Source organism: Botryllus schlosseri, chromosome 10, assembly GCF_051294905.1.
Source record: "Botryllus schlosseri isolate E-star chromosome 10, Bs_hap1, whole genome shotgun sequence".
Classification (NCBI taxonomy): Eukaryota; Metazoa; Chordata; class Ascidiacea; order Stolidobranchia; family Styelidae; genus Botryllus; species Botryllus schlosseri.
Window position 1 is genome coordinate 23005050 of NC_137245.1, and position 18741 is coordinate 23023790.

General features: G+C 41.8%; 2 protein-coding genes across 4 annotated transcripts; one reads left to right on the forward strand and one right to left on the reverse strand.

Moving 5' to 3' along the window:
• Nucleotides 1-1905: 1905 nt before the first annotated feature.
• LOC145449059 (uncharacterized) lies at nucleotides 1906-15749 on the forward strand. Of its 3 annotated transcripts, none has more exons than XM_080327524.1 (14): nucleotides 1906-2598; nucleotides 5466-5585; nucleotides 6293-6436; nucleotides 6495-6620; nucleotides 7469-7712; nucleotides 7909-7984; nucleotides 8054-8267; nucleotides 8942-9132; nucleotides 10300-10435; nucleotides 10545-10693; nucleotides 11015-11187; nucleotides 11521-11675; nucleotides 12130-12366; nucleotides 13733-15749. In XM_080327524.1, exons 1-14 carry the CDS (start codon nucleotides 2533-2535, stop codon nucleotides 15482-15484), a joined length of 3783 nt encoding a protein of 1260 aa, XP_080183650.1. In that variant the 5' UTR covers nucleotides 1906-2532; the 3' UTR covers nucleotides 15485-15749. The 3 variants fall into 3 exon arrangements, with proteins under 3 accessions (XP_080183650.1, XP_080183651.1, XP_080183649.1); XM_080327523.1 differs by having other exon boundaries at nucleotides 1912-2598; nucleotides 5466-5591; XM_080327525.1 differs by lacking the exons at nucleotides 6293-6436; nucleotides 6495-6620 and having other exon boundaries at nucleotides 1907-2598; nucleotides 5466-5591.
• On the reverse strand, nucleotides 15643-18576 carry LOC145449061 (2-iminobutanoate/2-iminopropanoate deaminase-like). Its single transcript, XM_080327528.1, has 5 exons — nucleotides 18413-18576; nucleotides 17789-17894; nucleotides 16837-16891; nucleotides 16267-16335; nucleotides 15643-15896 (listed from the first exon to the last, which is right to left on the reverse strand). The coding sequence occupies exons 1-5, from the start codon at nucleotides 18523-18525 to the stop codon at nucleotides 15769-15771; spliced, it is 471 nt and encodes a 156-aa protein (XP_080183654.1). The 5' UTR covers nucleotides 18526-18576; the 3' UTR covers nucleotides 15643-15768.
• Nucleotides 18577-18741: the final 165 nt, after the last annotated feature.

The following is an 18741-nucleotide window of genomic DNA, read 5'->3' on the forward strand; positions in this document are numbered from 1 at the left end:
TTTCAATTTCCCCCTTAAAAAATCTCTAAAGAGTAATAGGACTATTTGTCTGTATCAGTAGGCTATAGGCAATTTGAAAATAAAATGAGTTCGCACAGTCGAATATTTCATGACATTCTGTTCATTTGATTCCTGAAGTTTTAGCAGTTACCAGGCGAAATTGCTTCGAGATTTCTCTAATTTAAAACAAAATTTTAGGTCATCAACCATTTTACAAATTCGAAGGTTTCGCGGACCCCCTGAAAATGATTCGAAGACCCCTGTTGAGAACCACTGATATAGAGTATTGAGCCGTTTTTACTTGGATGGAGTGGCAACTTGGAAACGGATGTGATCGATGGTTGAGGGGGGTAATATTCTGGATACGGGTTTAATGTTCTTACATATGCTGACCTAATTCGAATCGTTATGTATGGTGACTGGAGCTTCTGAATCTTCAGGCGCACCAAGGGTTATATATGCTTCGAGGCACAATCCGTGCAATAGCAGTTATTCCAGTATTTATATAGCGTGCTGTTTCGAAAGTAAGCGGGCCCTGTCGATTGTGTAACGCAGGCTCTTGATATATCCTGGTGTGATTTGAAGTGTATTTGGCTGTGTACACTTCTGCGCATTCGAAACCGCGGATGGATTGTGTGTTATTTACTCGTGTTCATGGGCGCCGTATTGAATCATTTCGCCGAAAGCGATGTTGTTCATATGGCTAGACTTCGAAAAAGATTCATTTCAGGCTATAGGCCTCTACCCCATAGTGACTTGAGATATGTTATGATCGCGTGGTTAGTTCTACAGTTTACAATAGATTTGAAATGTGCTAAATATACTATATAGTGCAATCTCGTATAATTTAGCAAATTTCTTTCTACAAACCATCGTCAGTAGTTTGTTCGCAAAATGCAGCACAGTAGATAGCTTGGTTAGCAGCCAAGAAAGGGTATATTTTAGCATATTTTTCGCGTCCTATGTACTGTACAGTGTACACTTTTGGACAGGGTAGCAGGTAACTCAATAAAACAAAACTACCTAATACTGTGCTACTCAAATTTCATATCAGTATCCACGGTAACGGCTGATTCGTCCATCTGACTAAACAATCACTCGTAGTTTCGAGGACTGGAAAGTACCCAGAGTTGTGAATGCGATTCACGCCGATTGTAAACAGTCCCTGACCCAATATATGGGACTTGCTGAACGGAATTGGGGTTTCTGATGTGATAAAGTTAATACGTCCGGAGTAGCCTAATTCAACGTTCCCTTTGGTTATAGAGGATTTTATAGGGTCACATCTATAGTTTACGGGGAACTATAATATTATTTGCATACGGTTCATCTGTCGTCACATTCTGTTTATGTTGTCAATTCACAGCAGTACTGTGTCTGTTTTAAGGAACGCCGCACCTAAATCGTAATAAGATGGAGGCATTCAAGCTGCATAAGCCTTCAAGCCATTTTCATCCTCCTCGTAAAGCATTGGCCGTTGAGGCTTGCGATGGCTTGCTCTAAATATAAAACCAAATTTGCCTGGTGATGAATACATAAAATGAAAAATGAAATGAAGACCAGTTCTTTCCATATAACACTACAACGTATAACGTTATGTCCTATTATGTATCTCAATTGCAACAGAATAACATATGCAATGAATCGGAATATCCTCGGCTGACGCTGGTCAAGGATAGGCTAATCGTCAGCAACGAATACAGATATTAAAATTTTATACCGAGAGTGGGTAGGGTATGAAGGGAGGGCTGTCAACTTCAAGTAGTGTTTGAGAATACGATCTCTTGAGGGTAGACCTATTCGTCATTGCGGTCTTAATTATAGAATTATTACCAGTTTGTCTCGGATCTGAGATCGCCCTGCCCTGTATACATTTCGTGCGAGTACTCAGACTTGATAATATCGAACCTGAATACTAACATGGCGGATGTATCCATGATCGTCGATAATTGTATAGATGGGTATTGGCAAATAATGCCTACCGTTGCAAAATATACAAAGCCCTCTTTTCTTTGTGGCCAGATTTGAATGAAAATCGGAACCATAGAATATGTGACGAGAAAGCGCAGCATTGTATCCGCTATGGCTATGTCACTCGTGTTATTCCAATACCTAACAACAGTACAAATCAATTTCGTCGGACAGGTTTCATAGTCAGAAGGCAGCATTCACGAGACTGTAAGGGGTGTAAGCGTTGTAAAAGCTTTTGTTGGACGCCAGACAATTCATGGTGATGTAGCCTTCTATGTATCTTTTGAAATTCGTAATGAATGGGTATTGTTTATATAATATTGGTAAATGATATGAGAGTAAGATCATATGGGTATTGCCAGCATAGGAATAGATTAGGAAATGATGTATAGGAGCATGTGTCTGGGCTTTGCGTTATTCAGAGTTTATCGATAACTTAGTTCATAGCAATCCCCTTTTCGATACGGTTTCGTCGAACTTTTTAGAGTATTGCGATACCAAACCGAAACAGAAGTAGCGATGTCGACGTAACTAGCCGCTGGTTGGACTACGAGGCATAAAATGGGCTGCGGTGGTAGTAAAAGTGACCCTGTCGCAAGTAAAGGACCCCTGTATCATCATGTGCCGGTGAGTACCCATATTTAATAAGTTTCAGTAATTAGTGAAATGCAAACTTTATAGTTCCCACGTGAACGTGTATAGAACTTTCAGGGCTGTGGAGTCGGTAAATTTTACCACCGACTCCGGCTCCGACTCCGACTCCACACATTTTCAATATACCGACTCTGACTCCGACTCCTGAGTCTATAAACGTACCGACTCCGACTCCTGGGTCTTTAAACGTACCGACTCCGACTCCAGCGATATTACCAATTTACTTCGATAATTTTATGCCACATTGTCGGTTGAATGACTATCATACAACCATTAAACATATGCAAATATATGATTAACGGCGGCATGCTAAATTGTTTCATTGTGACACAGCTCTAATTTCCACTATGCAATTAACATGAAAGAAAGATTTGCTAAATATCCTTCCTTTTTCAAGTTTTTATAACATGGACTCTCTAATATCGTGAAATGTATGAATCATTCAAATATGGCAAATATCAAATCCTGTACAATAAAAATGTAGATAAAAATCCAAGTGTAGCTCTTGTGTATGAGTCAGCAACTAATAAAGAGATTGAACTTACTAATTTTGTCATTACACACTATACTGATTACAAGCAGACACACTCTTACTACTAATTGACATTGGTCATAAATGGAATTTAGTTAAGTAGTAGGGATGGGGTGAACCTCTGAAAGGTTCAGGTTCGTGTGAACGCGAACCTTTTTGAAAGGTTCTGTGTGAACACGAACGTGAACCTCGTGACGTCACGTGACGTCATATTGCTAATTCCAACCCTTTCTTTCAATGAAGTGATAGCCTAATATGCCCTATATTAATGTACACGATACCTAGCGAAGATTCGGCCCACATAATGTCACAATGCTGAAGTACATATCGGCGTTTTAAACGTCGCTAAATGTATCAACCGCGGTAATCAACGGATATAATAATTGCATAAAATCAGTACATTCCGTCGCTTTGCCAACAATTTCGACGAGGACTTACCAAGGAATATAAGCTTACGCCTTAACGGTCTTAGCCAGACCGGACAATGTGTTCGGAGTCTAAGTATTGCTACATTGATATTGAGCAGATTGTACAACGGGTTTCTATACTCGCTACCGATACCGCAAACAACAAGTTATGCAGCAGTAGCACGCACCTTAATCGCACGGATTTGGTTTTAATGATACAGTAAAGATATGAAGTCAAGATTGACCCAGTACGACCGTTCGATTTTTTACATCAAAAGATGATATCAATGTCATTGATTGGTTGACTAAGCATCATTCGCTGACTACGTATATCGATTGCGGGTCAGGCTCACAGCAGAGAGTCACTAAATATTCACAAACGGAAAGCTGGATATTCCGAGAAAATTTTTGCAACAAAGCAAGTAAAACTTTTAAGGTTGTAGAGGTGCATGGTGCATGGTGCATGCTCGTTTAGTGTTGATTTTTTATGCTGTCAGCACCATGCATGGAGTGGCCCGCAGTTGAAATGCAATAAATTTTAGCCAAAGATCTTATAATGGAGTGAAAATTACAATTTACCAAAAGGTTCACAGTGCAGAACCTACCAAGGTTCTGTTGTGAACGCGAACCTCTAAATTTCCGAGGTTCACACACAGAACGCGAACGTGAACCTCACGTTCACACCATCCCTATTAAGTAGTCAAAGACCATAGCCTATGTCTAGTCTACATGTACTTAATCAAGTATTCAAAGATTGGGACTTGCAGTCTTTCTTAATCATTTGTTCGACCCAAACAGCTAAGCTACACTACAAATATTTTTAATTTTGTCAAGTGGGAAGCATCGTTTGGTCATATTAACATCATTTTTACAATTTTATAAAACCAGCCGATGCGTTTGCTCTGTCACAGTATCATGGTATAATTCCAAAAATTGCATCAATTTTGACTGCATCATGAAAACGCATATTGCGATTTTCTTCCCCTCTGCAACTTAGTTGTAATTTGCAAGTAATTTCTAATTTTATCTATATCAGGGATGGGCAACTTTTTCGGCCTAAGGGACACATGAGATTTATGAACCATTGCGAACGATACGAACCATATATATATAATTTTCAGAAGGGAGCTCAAATACTGAATGCAAGAAATCTATTGACAACGAATCATGCGAAGTACCGAGAAAAAATTCAAGTTCAATAAATCTGCTATGAAATATTATTCTACTTTATGGTCATATACGAAGATCTGGGATGAATGTGGCTTGCCCCTGGATACGTCAATGTGTCAGAACTGTTGTTTTAGTCATCATCAAATTTCGCGGTCATGCTAATCAAATTTTGGTTGGCCTTGCAATTTTATCTGATGTCATAAATAATTTCGAGAATTACCTCGGAGGCCACACCTAACCTTCTCGTGTGCCAAATTTGGCCTGCGTGCCACGGGCTGGCCGCACCTGATCTGTATGGTTATTAATAACAGTGATTGGTGGTAAATAAAAATTCGATTGAAAATTCTTTGAAAGCAAATGTTTTCATGATAGAGAAGTTGGAGTCGGAGTCGGAGTCGAAGTCAGGGTCATTCTCACAAACTCCGACTCCGACTCCAGTGAGTATTTTCCCCACGACTCCGACTCCGACTCCAGCTATTATAGTTTTCACGACTCCGACTCCGACTCCATCAAGCGAAAACTACCCAGACTCCGACTCCACCGACTCCGACACAGCCCTAATAGAACAAGACTTGGATTTCACCAGTTGACCAGCATATTAGTCAGAGTAGTTTCGACCGACCGACCAACCAATCACCCAATTCTATCATATCACTACTTAGATTTGTTGTCGACCCCCGACTTGGGCGAGACTCCTGAAATGCATTAGTATTGATTCTTTCTGTGTTCAGGTCGGAAGCTACTCATCCCACCAGGGTCAGATCGCGACTGAAACTAGTACAACTAACCGCAATGTCGATGTTGGAAGTGATAACTCAAGGACTGGACCATATGTGTTTCATTCAAATGGAGTCAGCGTGAGTCACTATTACGGATAAGCAAGACTCTATACCTATACTATGGACGAAACTCGCTATTCTACTGAATTCCGCCATTTTCATTTAAAGGCACTGCATTCTATCTGACCTTCACATCCAGGCCTGTAATTAGGTATTGACTCATATTCGCTCGAACATTATAGCATGCGGCTCACAAATAATTCCAAACCTGGTTTCGATGGGATTCTCATGCAACTCGGTTTCCTATTACGATCTGGATAAACCTTTTAAATCTATTGGCATGCTTATCTGAGTAGCCATGGACTCAACATTGGAATAATCAATGATAGTATATAGGTCTCTAATACTGATACTTTATTGAATTACTCAAGTATAGGTTATGTTTAGGTACAATTGGTATTATTACTGAAGTGGTTTTTTTTCCCACTCCATTCCAAGTTCCAATTGCGACTAACTTTTTGTCAAATGGGTTAATTTTATGGTCATTGAAGCATTTATATATTAATCATACTCAAGTCGCAAATTGTGCAATTAGTTCTACGTTAGGAGCATCAATATATCTTCCCGGGATTTCTCTTTCTCCAACGTGGTACGTCTATACATCTCTACACTTTTCCATCTGCCTGATGGATCACAAGAAGCACTAGCCTCTAGATTTTACTGGCAATTCTTCTGCAAATTAAATATGTATTAATACTGTCTTGTTTTCTTTCTTCCAGGCAGGATACGCGACTAATGCTGCAGCTAACAATAATCGATATTCTGATGGCCTTCCCCACCCTAAACCACCAACGTCAACCAGAGAAGAGTTGTTGGAAGGAAAACAAAATGTATTACAAAAAATAGACCAGCATGCTATGCAGGTGAGGTTGCGGATTATTAACAGTGAATCTGTACTCGATACTTGAATCTCTTACCCAGGTAAACTTCGACAGCACCGTAACACAGAATTTAGGACAATTTACTACCGAACCCCTCATTCCGAAGGATGTCGTTACTGAAACGCAAACGACACGTGTCATTCAAAGTGATGGCAGTGAAAATCAGGTGGCTAGCGTATTTCGTCGAATTAATTGGTATGAAGTATCATGAAACGCAATTCACATATACATGTCTCGCGGTCAGTCGATAGAGTTGCATTCAAAACAAGAGGTGTTTTAAAAACACATTTAAAAACTGTTTTAAACTAATGCCATTTCAATGAAAAAAATTCAGAAGGTGTATAATTATCTCGTAATTGTGTAAATATTGTCGAAAAGACAGAGCGACGGAATATTGTTGTTATTTATTTGTGTTTTTTATTCTTCTGCTATCCAACAATTATTGACTATCCACTATCGCAGCCTTTAAACCTGGGTGCCCTTTTCACTGCTTTTTTATAACATTTTATAACGTTTTTTTTAAATCATCGATTTATATGGTTGGCGTATAGAGATTCTCTATCTATCTATCTATCCATCTATCTATCTATCTATCTATCTATCTATCTGTCTATCTATCTATCTATCTATCTATCTATCTATCTATCTATCTATCTATCTATCTATCTATCTATCTATCTATCTATCTATCTGTCTATCTATCTATCTGTCTGTCTGTCTGTCTGTCTGTCTGTCTGTCTGTCTGTCTGTCTGTCCGTCCGTCCGTCCGTCCGTCCGTCCGTCCGTCCGTCCGTCCGTCCGTCCGTCCGTCCGTCCGTCCGTCCGTCCGTCCGTCCGTCCGTCCGTCCGTCCGTCCGTCCGTCCGTCCGTCCGTCCGTCCGTCCGTCCGTCCGTCCGTCCGTCCGTCCGTCCGTCCGTCCGTCCGTCCGTCCGTCTGTCCGTCTGTCCGTCTGTCTGTCTGATCTATCTATCTATCTATCTATCTATCATGAACATTATTTTTGCTATCTTTAGAATTCGTCTTCTTTGGTCGAATGCGTTTCATCTTCACAACATCCCCACAACCTCACTCCTCATGCTGAATCTCACAGTGAGAGCGATGGTGCTGGCGCCCTATTGGACCGAACGAACTCCGGGCGTTATGTCAGTCAAGGCTATAATACCGAATCTGAAAATACCAATGGCTCGCCACAGGATGACGCTGCGGACGTTAGACTCGCAACCAAGTCTGCGGTTTTTCCTGTTTCTTCGGCATTAGGTACCGTGGATATATATTACATATTTTCCACTCATTGATTTATCAACGCTATCCATTAGTAACTAACTTCCTGAGCCTGGCATCCTGACTATCTACTTAAATATGGAAATCTGCAAAAAGTTGCCGAAGCCTGTTGTACATTGATATAATCATCATGTGTAACATCAGGCCTATCGTGGTGCTTATTTATAACTAGATCAAAACGATAGCGGACAAGATAGCGCGGATGCGGCAGAGATGTTATTAGAGAAATACAAGAAAGACAAAGAAATGTAAGTCCAGGATGTACTGTCCACGGGGACGCTTGAATAACGTGCATCCGTTGGCGAACTTCTTTTCAGACAAGACCATCTAATGAAAGCCGATAAGATGAGGCAAAATGCCACATTGCAAGAAAAGTTGGCGAAAAGGAGAGAAAAGAAGAAGCGCGCGCTAGAGCAAGGAATGAACACCACAGCGGCGAATCCCGCTGTAGGAATAGGTGCGGCCAACGAAGATGGAATCATCGGCGAAAGACCAAACAGAGAAAGCGCGCAAGAACCTGATAAGATTGATGTAAGTTGGTATAAGTCACTTATATCAATTCTTACAATTACCAACCACGCATATCGTCTACTTAAATGAATACCGAAGTAAAACTACCTCTCAGTCCTCTCTGAGGCGGTCAAAGTTGGCATCTTTAGTGCGCACGTAGAAGTAGGACTAACGTCGTAAATTTCGACTCAAGCACAGGCAGAAGTAGTAATTTCCAAGTAAGTAAACACAAAGTATTGTAGGTATAGTTTTGTCGAAAAAAATGAAAACTGTTAAGTTAGGGATACCATATGTCCCCTTTTAGTAGCATTTGTTCTCTTTTTCAATAAAAGTAAAATGTTCTCCGAGGACGCCCAAATGTCCTATTTTTTCGCATGCCGTCCCAGTTTTTGCTATGAGTTTTTGGCGATTAGACAGCGTAGACTAAAAAGGATCAATCCGACACAAACTACACGTGAATACGGTTGTTTTTCCTGGAACTGCCGGGAAGGTTGGCTAAGAAAAAGCCTGTTATTGAAAGATGAGAAAAGTGTCGTCTTTTTTGGATGTGAAAGCGTGGGAGCCCAGGTTGAGAAGTACGCTATAGTATTAACCGCTTGATTCAGTACTGCAACTATACAAAACCTACTTGAGTATACAACGAAAAGTAGAAAGACTTAATTGCTAATCACATCTTTCAATTTTTGACGACTCAGGTTACTACTGATGTAGCTGCTGTTGTTGTCGGTGAACGTCAGTTCGTCAATGCACAAGACTCCATTGCGTTGGCAGATGATACCCGACCAGTTGGCGACGTCAGTGCGAGCCAGGACAAACATACGGCGGTCATGGCAGAACCAGCACCTCTTCCAGCTGCCCCAGAGACGCGGAAGGAAGCTATTTATCGGTATACAAACCGAATGCGTATGACTCTACCTATACTGTAAACATAAGCCGATTTCCACCATTGCGTAAGGTGCAAATCATGTAGTTGGTACCTTCTGGTGCCAAGTTTTCCTTTCATATCCGTCCACTGGGTGAAAATATGTCGAATACACCAATTCTTATAAGATGTATCCACTTGGTGACTGCCTCTGTTGACGTTTATTATCCCAAGAAGGCAAAACAGGTGGTACAGTATACCTAGAACCCACTATACTCCTAGGATATATCTCATTTGGATTTCGTTTTCAGTCATTGGAATGGGTGTGAAACAGGGTTGTAATGACTCGAGTCATGACTCGACTCGAGTCAGACTCGAGTCACGATTTTCTGTTGACTCGACTTGACTCGAGTCATTTTCTCAAAATACGGAAATGACTCGACTCGACTCGAGTCAATATGTGTATTGACTCGACTTGGACTCGAGTCATTGCGCATGACTCGAACCAAGTCATATGACTCGGGACTCAGACGGCCAAGATCGACATTTCATTGTAATTTCGAAGAATAGTGTAGCAACCACCCTATTGGGGCTTCGTCTATTGGTACTGGTACTTGAAAATGCGACCAGAAACTATTAAAAGTGAGGAAAATTAGTATATTATAAATGCGAACCATTCGATATCACCGAATAGGGTTATAACAGTGGGTTTAACAAGACTTTAACTGGAAACTGAGTGGTCAACACAATGACTTGGACTCGGACTCGAGTCATTATCCCATGACTCGGACTCGAACCTCTGCTCGATGACTTGGACTCGGACTTGACTCGGGGCGAATTGAAAATGACTCGACTTGACTCGAGTCAAAACTGTAAAAGTGAGATTGACTTGTGAGTTGTGACTCGGAGCCTTGTGACTTGGTTACAACCCTGGTGTGAAAGCAAAATTTGGCACCAGAAAGTGCTGATCGCTTGGTTTGCGCGCTATATGCTATGGTGGAAATGTGGTGAATACGCCCATCTTCCAACCATGTGTTTACAGTGCTTATGACTCCATAGCAATACGTACTAGGTTTCAATTAATAGAAATTAAATTTGAGTTCGGGTGATTTTATGAAAACAAATGTGTGGTTAGCTATTACATTTTCAAAGTGATGGTTGTGCTCGATGCTGACTCGATTAATGTTGCAGCAACGAAAACAATATCGAGCTATTCAAAGACTTGGAGGACTTCGCGGTGAACATGGAACAGATTTCCTCTCCACGCACGACTTTTGCTTTACTAATGGAAGAGCTGTTAATAAACCAATTGTCCGATCTAGAGAAGGTATTGCCTCGCGGTTCATAAGACAAACCCGTAATGTAATTTTCAATGGAAGTTGCTGGCTTGAATATCCAATTACAGCAAGACATCTCGAACATTTTTTCTCTTCAAGGTCCGAATATTGTTTCACTGGATAACAAAACAAGATCTCAACACCATCAACTTCCCGAGTAATCTCGACGAAGATACTCCGATGGGTTTTCTACATGCCATCAAATTTCACGGGAAATCGTATTCAGAACTGTTTTCGCGCTTGTGCAGGTAGTTAACTACATTATAATACTATTTTGCTCATGGATCGTATATGCGATTTAGGTCATGAAGTGGCATCGGCGAATTGTAGTCACTCTACCTGTCCTTCCCGACCCATGCAACTTTCCAGGCGAAGTGATATTACGTGTTGTGACAATTTCGCCTACAAATGTGATGCAAACCTTTTCCAAAGCTACTGTCTTACTTTTCAAAATCCAAAGTATAAAAAATAAGTATAACCTGAGAACCATAGCGGCCTAACTTTACACGATCCACTTTCATATGTCGAAACACTTTTTTTTTATTGAATGATGTTGTGTTTTATTTTAGTGCGGCGGGTTTGCATGCGAAGGTTATACAAGGTTACGTGAAGGGCGTTGGGTACATTCCCGAATACAAATTCAAGAACGAAGACGATCCTTTTAGGGGAAATTGGAACGCTGTGCTCATTAACGGACAGTGGCGATTAATTGATACTCACTGGGGAGCAAGGCATATTTTAGGTATGTTTGATAAGCCGTAATAGCAGTATTATTATTAGGCTTTGTCAAGGGTACAGGACACGTATGCAATCAGGGCTAAAATTGATTGCGTCATTTACCCTTGTCATGTCAGGTGAGTAAACCCGGGGATCATTGCCCCCAATTCTACATCGGAGTTTATGACTGAGAAGCCCAATTGCAAGCACTGCATAGCCTATCCATTATAATCCCTATAGGTCGGTAATCCGCTACTTCGCTCCTGGGCTCGTTTTAGGCACGATCAATGCTCCCAAAGCTGCCGAGGATAGAGACGCGCTTTATTTAAGACAATTATTAATGTTCTGTTCATTGCAGAGGACGAGGATAGCTTGGTCGTTCAACAAACCACAATATACCGATACGAAGAGCACTATTTTCTGACCAATCCGGATCAACTGATCATGACTCATTTTCCGTACGAGAGTTCTTGGCAGCTTCTTCAGCGTCCAATAACATTGGATCAATTTCAGGTTTCATTAATCGTTCTTTTTACAGCTATATTGAATGTTTTAATGAGATATACAACGTAAGGTTAATTCTAACGAATGGCAGAGGATTTGCTTCATTTGGTGGGTGGAAATTTGTATTTTTCTATCGTAGGCAACGGGGGTTCAATGTGCGCACTGTGCAGTATATCCGGGGTAAGCGGACTAACCAAGGCGAACGCATGGATTAACCCCAATGAATGGAAATTCTATTATAAATTGCATGTACAAAAATTTGGAATTCGAATCCATTTTAACGTTCAACAATCAGAATTCCATCTGACCAAGTTCAAAATGTTGGAATCCTCTTTTTCAAATCCAAATCCATGCCCCTCTGCATGCAATCAGTACATCTGTCAATAGCAATCTCCTGTACCACGTTACAAGAATCGCACAATTTAGATTTTAGAATCTACTTGAAAAAATCCTACACATTTAGGACACTGTGAAACTATGGCCGCTGTATTACAAAATGAAACTGACGCTAATCTCCCCGGTGACCGGTCTCGTGACTACGTCATCAGACGGCACCGCAGAATTCCGGTTCCACACGACTGATTTCACAAGAAAAGACGGCGAGTTGAAATGTGAATTGAGAACGAAAGACAGACAGCGTAAGGTCGGGGACAAATCTCTAGACCTCTACACGTTCCATTACAGAGATGGCGACCTGGAGGTGAGCTAACTTTTATTGGTTGTTTTGCGATGTCATCAATTGGATCTAAGTGGCCCGCGAGGTAATTCTCGAAATTATTCATAATATCAAAAACTAAATTACCCAGGTATATCATTGAGAACTTGCAAGGCTAGCCAAAATTTTTATTATCCTGACCACGAAATAAGGGATGTTGGTGATTATAGTTCCGACGCATTTGCGTATCCAGGGGCCAGCCACATTTTTCGTAGATCTTCTTATATGACCACGAAGTAGAATACTTCGTGGCAGATTTAGTTGAGTTGATATTTGCCTTAGCCCTTCGCGCTATTTATTGTCACTCGAATACTTGATTTCAGTATATTGGTACCCCATCCTGAAAATTAAAAATGCGCCCTATTCACAGAATTGAGTCCAGCTATATTCGCAGATTTAGTTGAGTTGATATTTGCCTTAGCGCTTCGTGCTATTTATAGTCACTCGATTACTTGATTTTAGTATATTGGTACCCCCTCCTGAAAATTAAAAATACGCCCAATTTACAGAATTGAGTCTAGCTATATTCGCAACTATGAGAGAACGTGTCGTTCCACGTGCGACTTCGCGTCTACATTCTCAGGAAGATCGTCCGCGATGAAGCCTTGGCACAAATTGATAGACGCATGTTGGCCGAAATCTTCGATATTGATATGTCCAGGCCCCGAATAACTTGGTCCTTGTAAAATGAGCCCATCGGTATACAGAGGCGACCTGCAATATATGCAAGTACCATTATTATCGACCGAGTGCATTCATTAACTTTAAATAAAATCGCGCTTCGCGCGGGTATGTCGTTAATATACACTAGGTTTTAGTGACATAATTGATATCGATTTCGATGCGTTGTGATATAAGACTTCTTTTCACCGTTACCAAATCCAACTCGCTCTTATTGAACGACTACTAAAAGGTCATCAATATTCAAGTGGCCCGCGTAATGATTGTTAAATATAATGTGGCCCTTTGACTGAAAAGGTTGGCTATGCGATGCTCATCAATAGTACATGTTCTTGACGTGGCTGTTTCCACGTTCCTCAAAGTTGAATTCTCAATCCACAGTTTGCTCAATGTATATATATTTTGGTACATACGTCGTCAGTATAGGTTTCGTCATATTAGACTCACCTCGTAATTACAATATCTCGTAATTTGTATGTTCCACACTCATTTTGATGAGGTACCAGTGCGGTATTTTTTTCAACTGTGACAATAACAGTCCACTCCACTCTTCTGTGTTGAACTTTCTTCTCTAGACTTGTAGTCTGGTCTTATTCACTATAAGTTCTCAATGTGACTTGTACGCTGATGAACTAAATTGAACCACGTTACCGGTCAGCTAATTTTCTAGGTCTTCCGTGTTTTCTGTCCCGCCGTTGGCGACTACATTCTCAAAATCTTCGGTCATTCCAACAAGTTTTCAGAGGACAAAAATTTCACCAATGTCGCGATATTCCAAATCAACTGCCCGAAGCTCAAACCCACAAAACCGAAAGTGAAAAATCCAAGCGACATCAGACCCGACGAGTTGATCGCACCGTTCCCGCAAGCGCACCAGCCCTGGGGGCCGCCTGGTTCGCACGGAGATGTTCGTATTCTCGCAGTCAGCCACACCGGACCGATTATTTCTTGCGACAGGGGCGGAGAAGCTACTCTTGTCCTGAAAATAATCGGGGAAAAAACACCGAAATTTTTGCAGCAAATGTACGAAGCCGATGGTAAACGTAATGATGAAAAGGAAGCAATTTCCAATCGGGCCGTGAGCTTTATAACGTCTACTTCAAACGACGATATACTGGTGGTGTTTCGAATGCGTACTCCCGGTAAAGGTATCTATAGCCTCAACCTCTTTGCTCAAACCGTGTCCGATGACAGTTACAACGGTTTTTGCAATTATCTGATCGCATCACAAGCGCAGACCGAAATGCTCCCCGAATATCCAGACATTACTAACGGAGTTTTGGGAGCAAGTAAAGATCTGTGCAGGCAATTAGATATTTCTCCAGTGTCCACACCACCACTCTCCATCAGAGAAATCCAAAATTATACAGCTGACACAGGAAATGCGTGGATGGATGGAGAAAACGACGCTTACGTCTCGTTTGATCATGCCCATCCCCTCGTCACGATTGCGCAGTTAGAAGGTGCGGACAACGTGGACTTGAGCGGGAGCGTGCTGGTGCAAGACACTGGTAACAAAACCTTAGTGGTGATTAGACCGCCAAAGAAAACTCGTACCATGCTCGAAGTCGGGGCTAAAATCTTTGTAGCCTTGGCAAATCAGTCAAGCAACATTCCCGTGGCTTTACAGGCTATTGTTACGTGTCGCAAAGCGGATTCAGCGAAGTTACCGCAGTCGCCCGTGAAACGATGGGGTCCTGATAAATCAGCCGCTGACTACGGTCTCTCTCTTCGTTGCGTATCGAATACATCGCCTTTATTTAACCCTTCATTTTCACATGAGGAATATGATCCGTCGCCTTGTAGACTATTCACTTCGGGAGACTACATCGTAGCGAAATTTGCATTGAATCAGCGCCTCAAGCTCAGACCTTTACTGTCTTTGCTCGACCAGTCAGGAACTAGTCAGCAACTTGGAGATGAGAATGCATTCACTTTGGAAAATAATGAAAACGAATACACAGTGGCGATATCGATACCATCGCCCGGTAACTATAACATCACCCTGCTAGGCACCTCCGGCACTAAATCCGAGGAATATTACCCGCTTTATTTCATGTTAATTCAAGCTAATGCAGCGACCAACGGTCCCTCCATGCCGCGGCCTTACCCATTGTGGATGACAAATATGTGTCAACTCCGTTATCCCCGCAACAAGAACCTCAAACGAAACACCGCCAACAAAGTCAGCGTGAAGCTGGCTCGGCGCAGTGAAAGTCAAGACCTTCAACCTTTTCCGAAAGTCGTGCTACTGACTGACCAGTCCCAGGCTGTGCACCCGAACCATACTGATCCGATATCTTTCACGTACGAGTGGGATTACGTACCGGGGCCGGGAGAAAAAGTGCTCAGCTTGGTTGCGCAAAAGGATGACACGGATAATTCATATAGCTATGTGCTGCAGTTTGAAGTCGTCGACTGACTGTTACAGACTTTCGGACGAAAAGTCTGTATGACTGACACGAATAAACTTTTGTGCTTTATTCTCGCTTCAATAACTTTGCACTTGACCGCGCCACACTGTCGTAAATTTTGTAGTACTCATTTTATATCCTGAAAGTCGATTAGCACGATACTGAGTGATTATCAGGACAAGCATTTATTTGTGAAGAGCAGAAGCGTATTTTGATACATTTTATTGTCTGCATAGATCGAATAATAATAATAGTCTATACAGCTCCCTGTAATAGGCGGCTTCCGTGCGTCCTAGTAGTACCGAGATGATCCACGGTGGGTTGGTCCCTTTACTGCAATCATCTCTATCATGATTTTGGCAGCGTATGGTATTTTACTTACCTCCACTGAAGATCTGGCAGGGTAAGGCTTTTTGAAATCTATAGACAGATGTTTTAAATTCATACCGTTATCGATATTTGCTACCAGTGCCAGCGTCCGGAACAGACATTTCGTTACCGACCGTTTCCGATAGTTTGGAGAAGAATTGGGGTCAAAATTATGTTGACAACAATAAGTGAGCTACCATTACACAAAATAATGTGGGAGAAATGGCAAAGGAATAACGAAACACTAATCGCCCCTGGCGTAAAATCTAATTGCAGACAACTGAATTCAGGAAAATTCAGGATCGAACCACTCGCGAAGTAATCTATTTACGAAACGAAATCATTTTATATAAAATTGGCAGAGATATTTCAATGTCATAACTAAATGCTAAATACTTCACCACTCTATAGGCCTACTCACATTTTTTGTACACCTTGTTCACTTCCGGAAGATCCGTTATGTTGGTGATGAAAATTGTAACTTTAACCACTAAAATATGAGATGGGTCATAAATACAAGGCGTCGGTAGACATAAGCTCTAATAATGACTCGCATGAATTAACAATAAAAGTACAAGTGAAGAACATCCCGAATTTAAATTGGTTCGGAAAAATGTTGTAGACGATGAGAATGTCTATAGAAAGGGATTCAGATTGGACATCATGAGGTAGATGCTGTTATTTCGCTGTAGCGGATTTAGCTGTAGCGAGAATTGGCATATATTACAAGTTGCTAGCAAATATGGCAATGACAATACTCTCGAGCCAGAAGGTAGGGATATCTGTCAGAGGGCAGGCAATAGGCGTACTCAGCGACTTTCACGTATAGAGATAGTTTCAATCGAGAGGATTGAGTTGAAATGAAAGTTTGCGGGGGTTATTTGATTCTCAATTTCGGCTGCCAAATAAGTCTCGCATTTCGCATGGCATTGGCGAATAGCAAGAGCTCACACTCGCATAAACCTCACTATCCAATTATTATTAGTCTTACCGTTGTCAAATGTCATTCCTGCGGCCCTCACAATTGCCAGAGAGTTTTTCAATGCCTAAAAAGCGTAGAATATGGTTAACTGGTGAATATGGGTTATCAGTGTCGCAAGTGCTTTGCAATCTATAAGGTACAAAACCATTATTCCAAGGGATGTTATAATGCAAAAATCAGATTATACCATAACAATAGCGGGTTAACTTAGAATCGTTACCTCCACAAGGGAGAGTTTTTCATTGGCCGGGGGTCCGGTGTCCAGTCGACTGGTGGCATGTTGGTAATTCCGATTGGACTATACGTAATATACGCCCTCATACATTCTTGTTTGCGTTTCAGGTAGGCCTAGGACTGATCAAACGTGGCCGAGTACCACCGGACAGAATATAGCAGAATCAACGGTAACTAGCCAGACGGAGAAATTCTTGTGTACTCTTAATGGCGGGCTCAATTCATTTCCTGTGACGCATGGACGATTAGTAATCGTTTGTTACCATATCTAATCAAGACCCGCGCTTGTTTGATTGATTTTATCGATCTTCCGTCTGAATCAGCTTCAGGAGTCGATATCGCTTTAGGTTGACGAAGTTCCAGCGCGCAGTGGTTTGAGTTCACGGCAGTTCATTGCCATGGTAGTTTTTTAATTTCGGGACTTCGGGTTTTCCTTTTAGTGTCGTGTTACCGCGCTGTTTCATCACATATAGGTGGCTATGTTCTCATGATGCACTTTGTTCTCGATTGTCATGATTTTCCTCGAATGTGTTCAAGGAAGCAAAATAAATGTAATCGTGAATAATCATGATTAATTTTCAATATAATCGTGAACGTTATCTACTACTTCGGGATTTTGCTTTGAGCTTGATCGCCCGTTGCAGAAGTAATCGCAATCGATTATATCGATGCAGTGATTGCCTCATGTGTGACCCAAAGCTAATTTCGACCAATAAATGTCTCATACCCGAGTTGCTTGACCCACTGTGGTTGTTGAGACCATCTTCCCAGTCACGGGCGAGGTTCCAATGGTGCCAGTGACGTACAGAGTCTCGCCCGCTTGGATTCCTTGACTGTGAGGTGGGTGAAGTAGGTCAGTGAATTCGTTCGAAAACATTTGTTGTAAGTAGGTATAGTAAAGATTCGAATATCGACCCACACACGACAGAACGATGTCAGAGACAGTATACGTATAAGCAGACCTAACAATAGGTCTGCGGCTTATATAGATCATATCCGCACGCTGCACAATACCCGTAAAGTCGTTGGCGCCACCGCAGTTACGATTGGAAATGAGCTGATAAATATTGGATGTATAATCAGCATTTCAGGAAGACGGGGTTTCGATTTCGAAACACAACCTCCCATGCGTACATCACTGCATATGAGGTAACACCAGGCGCCTGTGCCTGTAGTCAATGATGCCCAAGACGGTGTGTCATTGCGAATCATATGTACAAGTTGAGTGTGTGTCTTGGCCTGCAGCAGCGGAACGCCTGAGACTGGCATGGAGACATCTGTTAAGAACCCCTATAGCTAAACGCAGCGTAATGTACACGTAGCATATCCCGAAAAGCAGACCGATGATTACCTGTAAGGCGCTGCGGGCGCGGGTGAGAGCTTTGTGGAAATTTCCCTACGCTGGTATTGCAACGCCAAGTAGTATATCACCAAAGACCGCACCCAATGCGAGATATACCCCATATTTGAAGCTAGTCAACTCGCTGAAAAAATAATTCAGTCCCTGGCAAGGTCGCAACTTCGTGTGGATTTGGCATGCCACCTCCCTGTACTTATACGAATTTCTCTTCGCGCGGAAGCAGGAAGCGGAACGGTTCCAAACTGGGAGTTAAAACATAATGCATGACCCGTTTGCGGAAATTCCTATGCGGCTAGTCCAGCACGTTGTATAACGGCTTC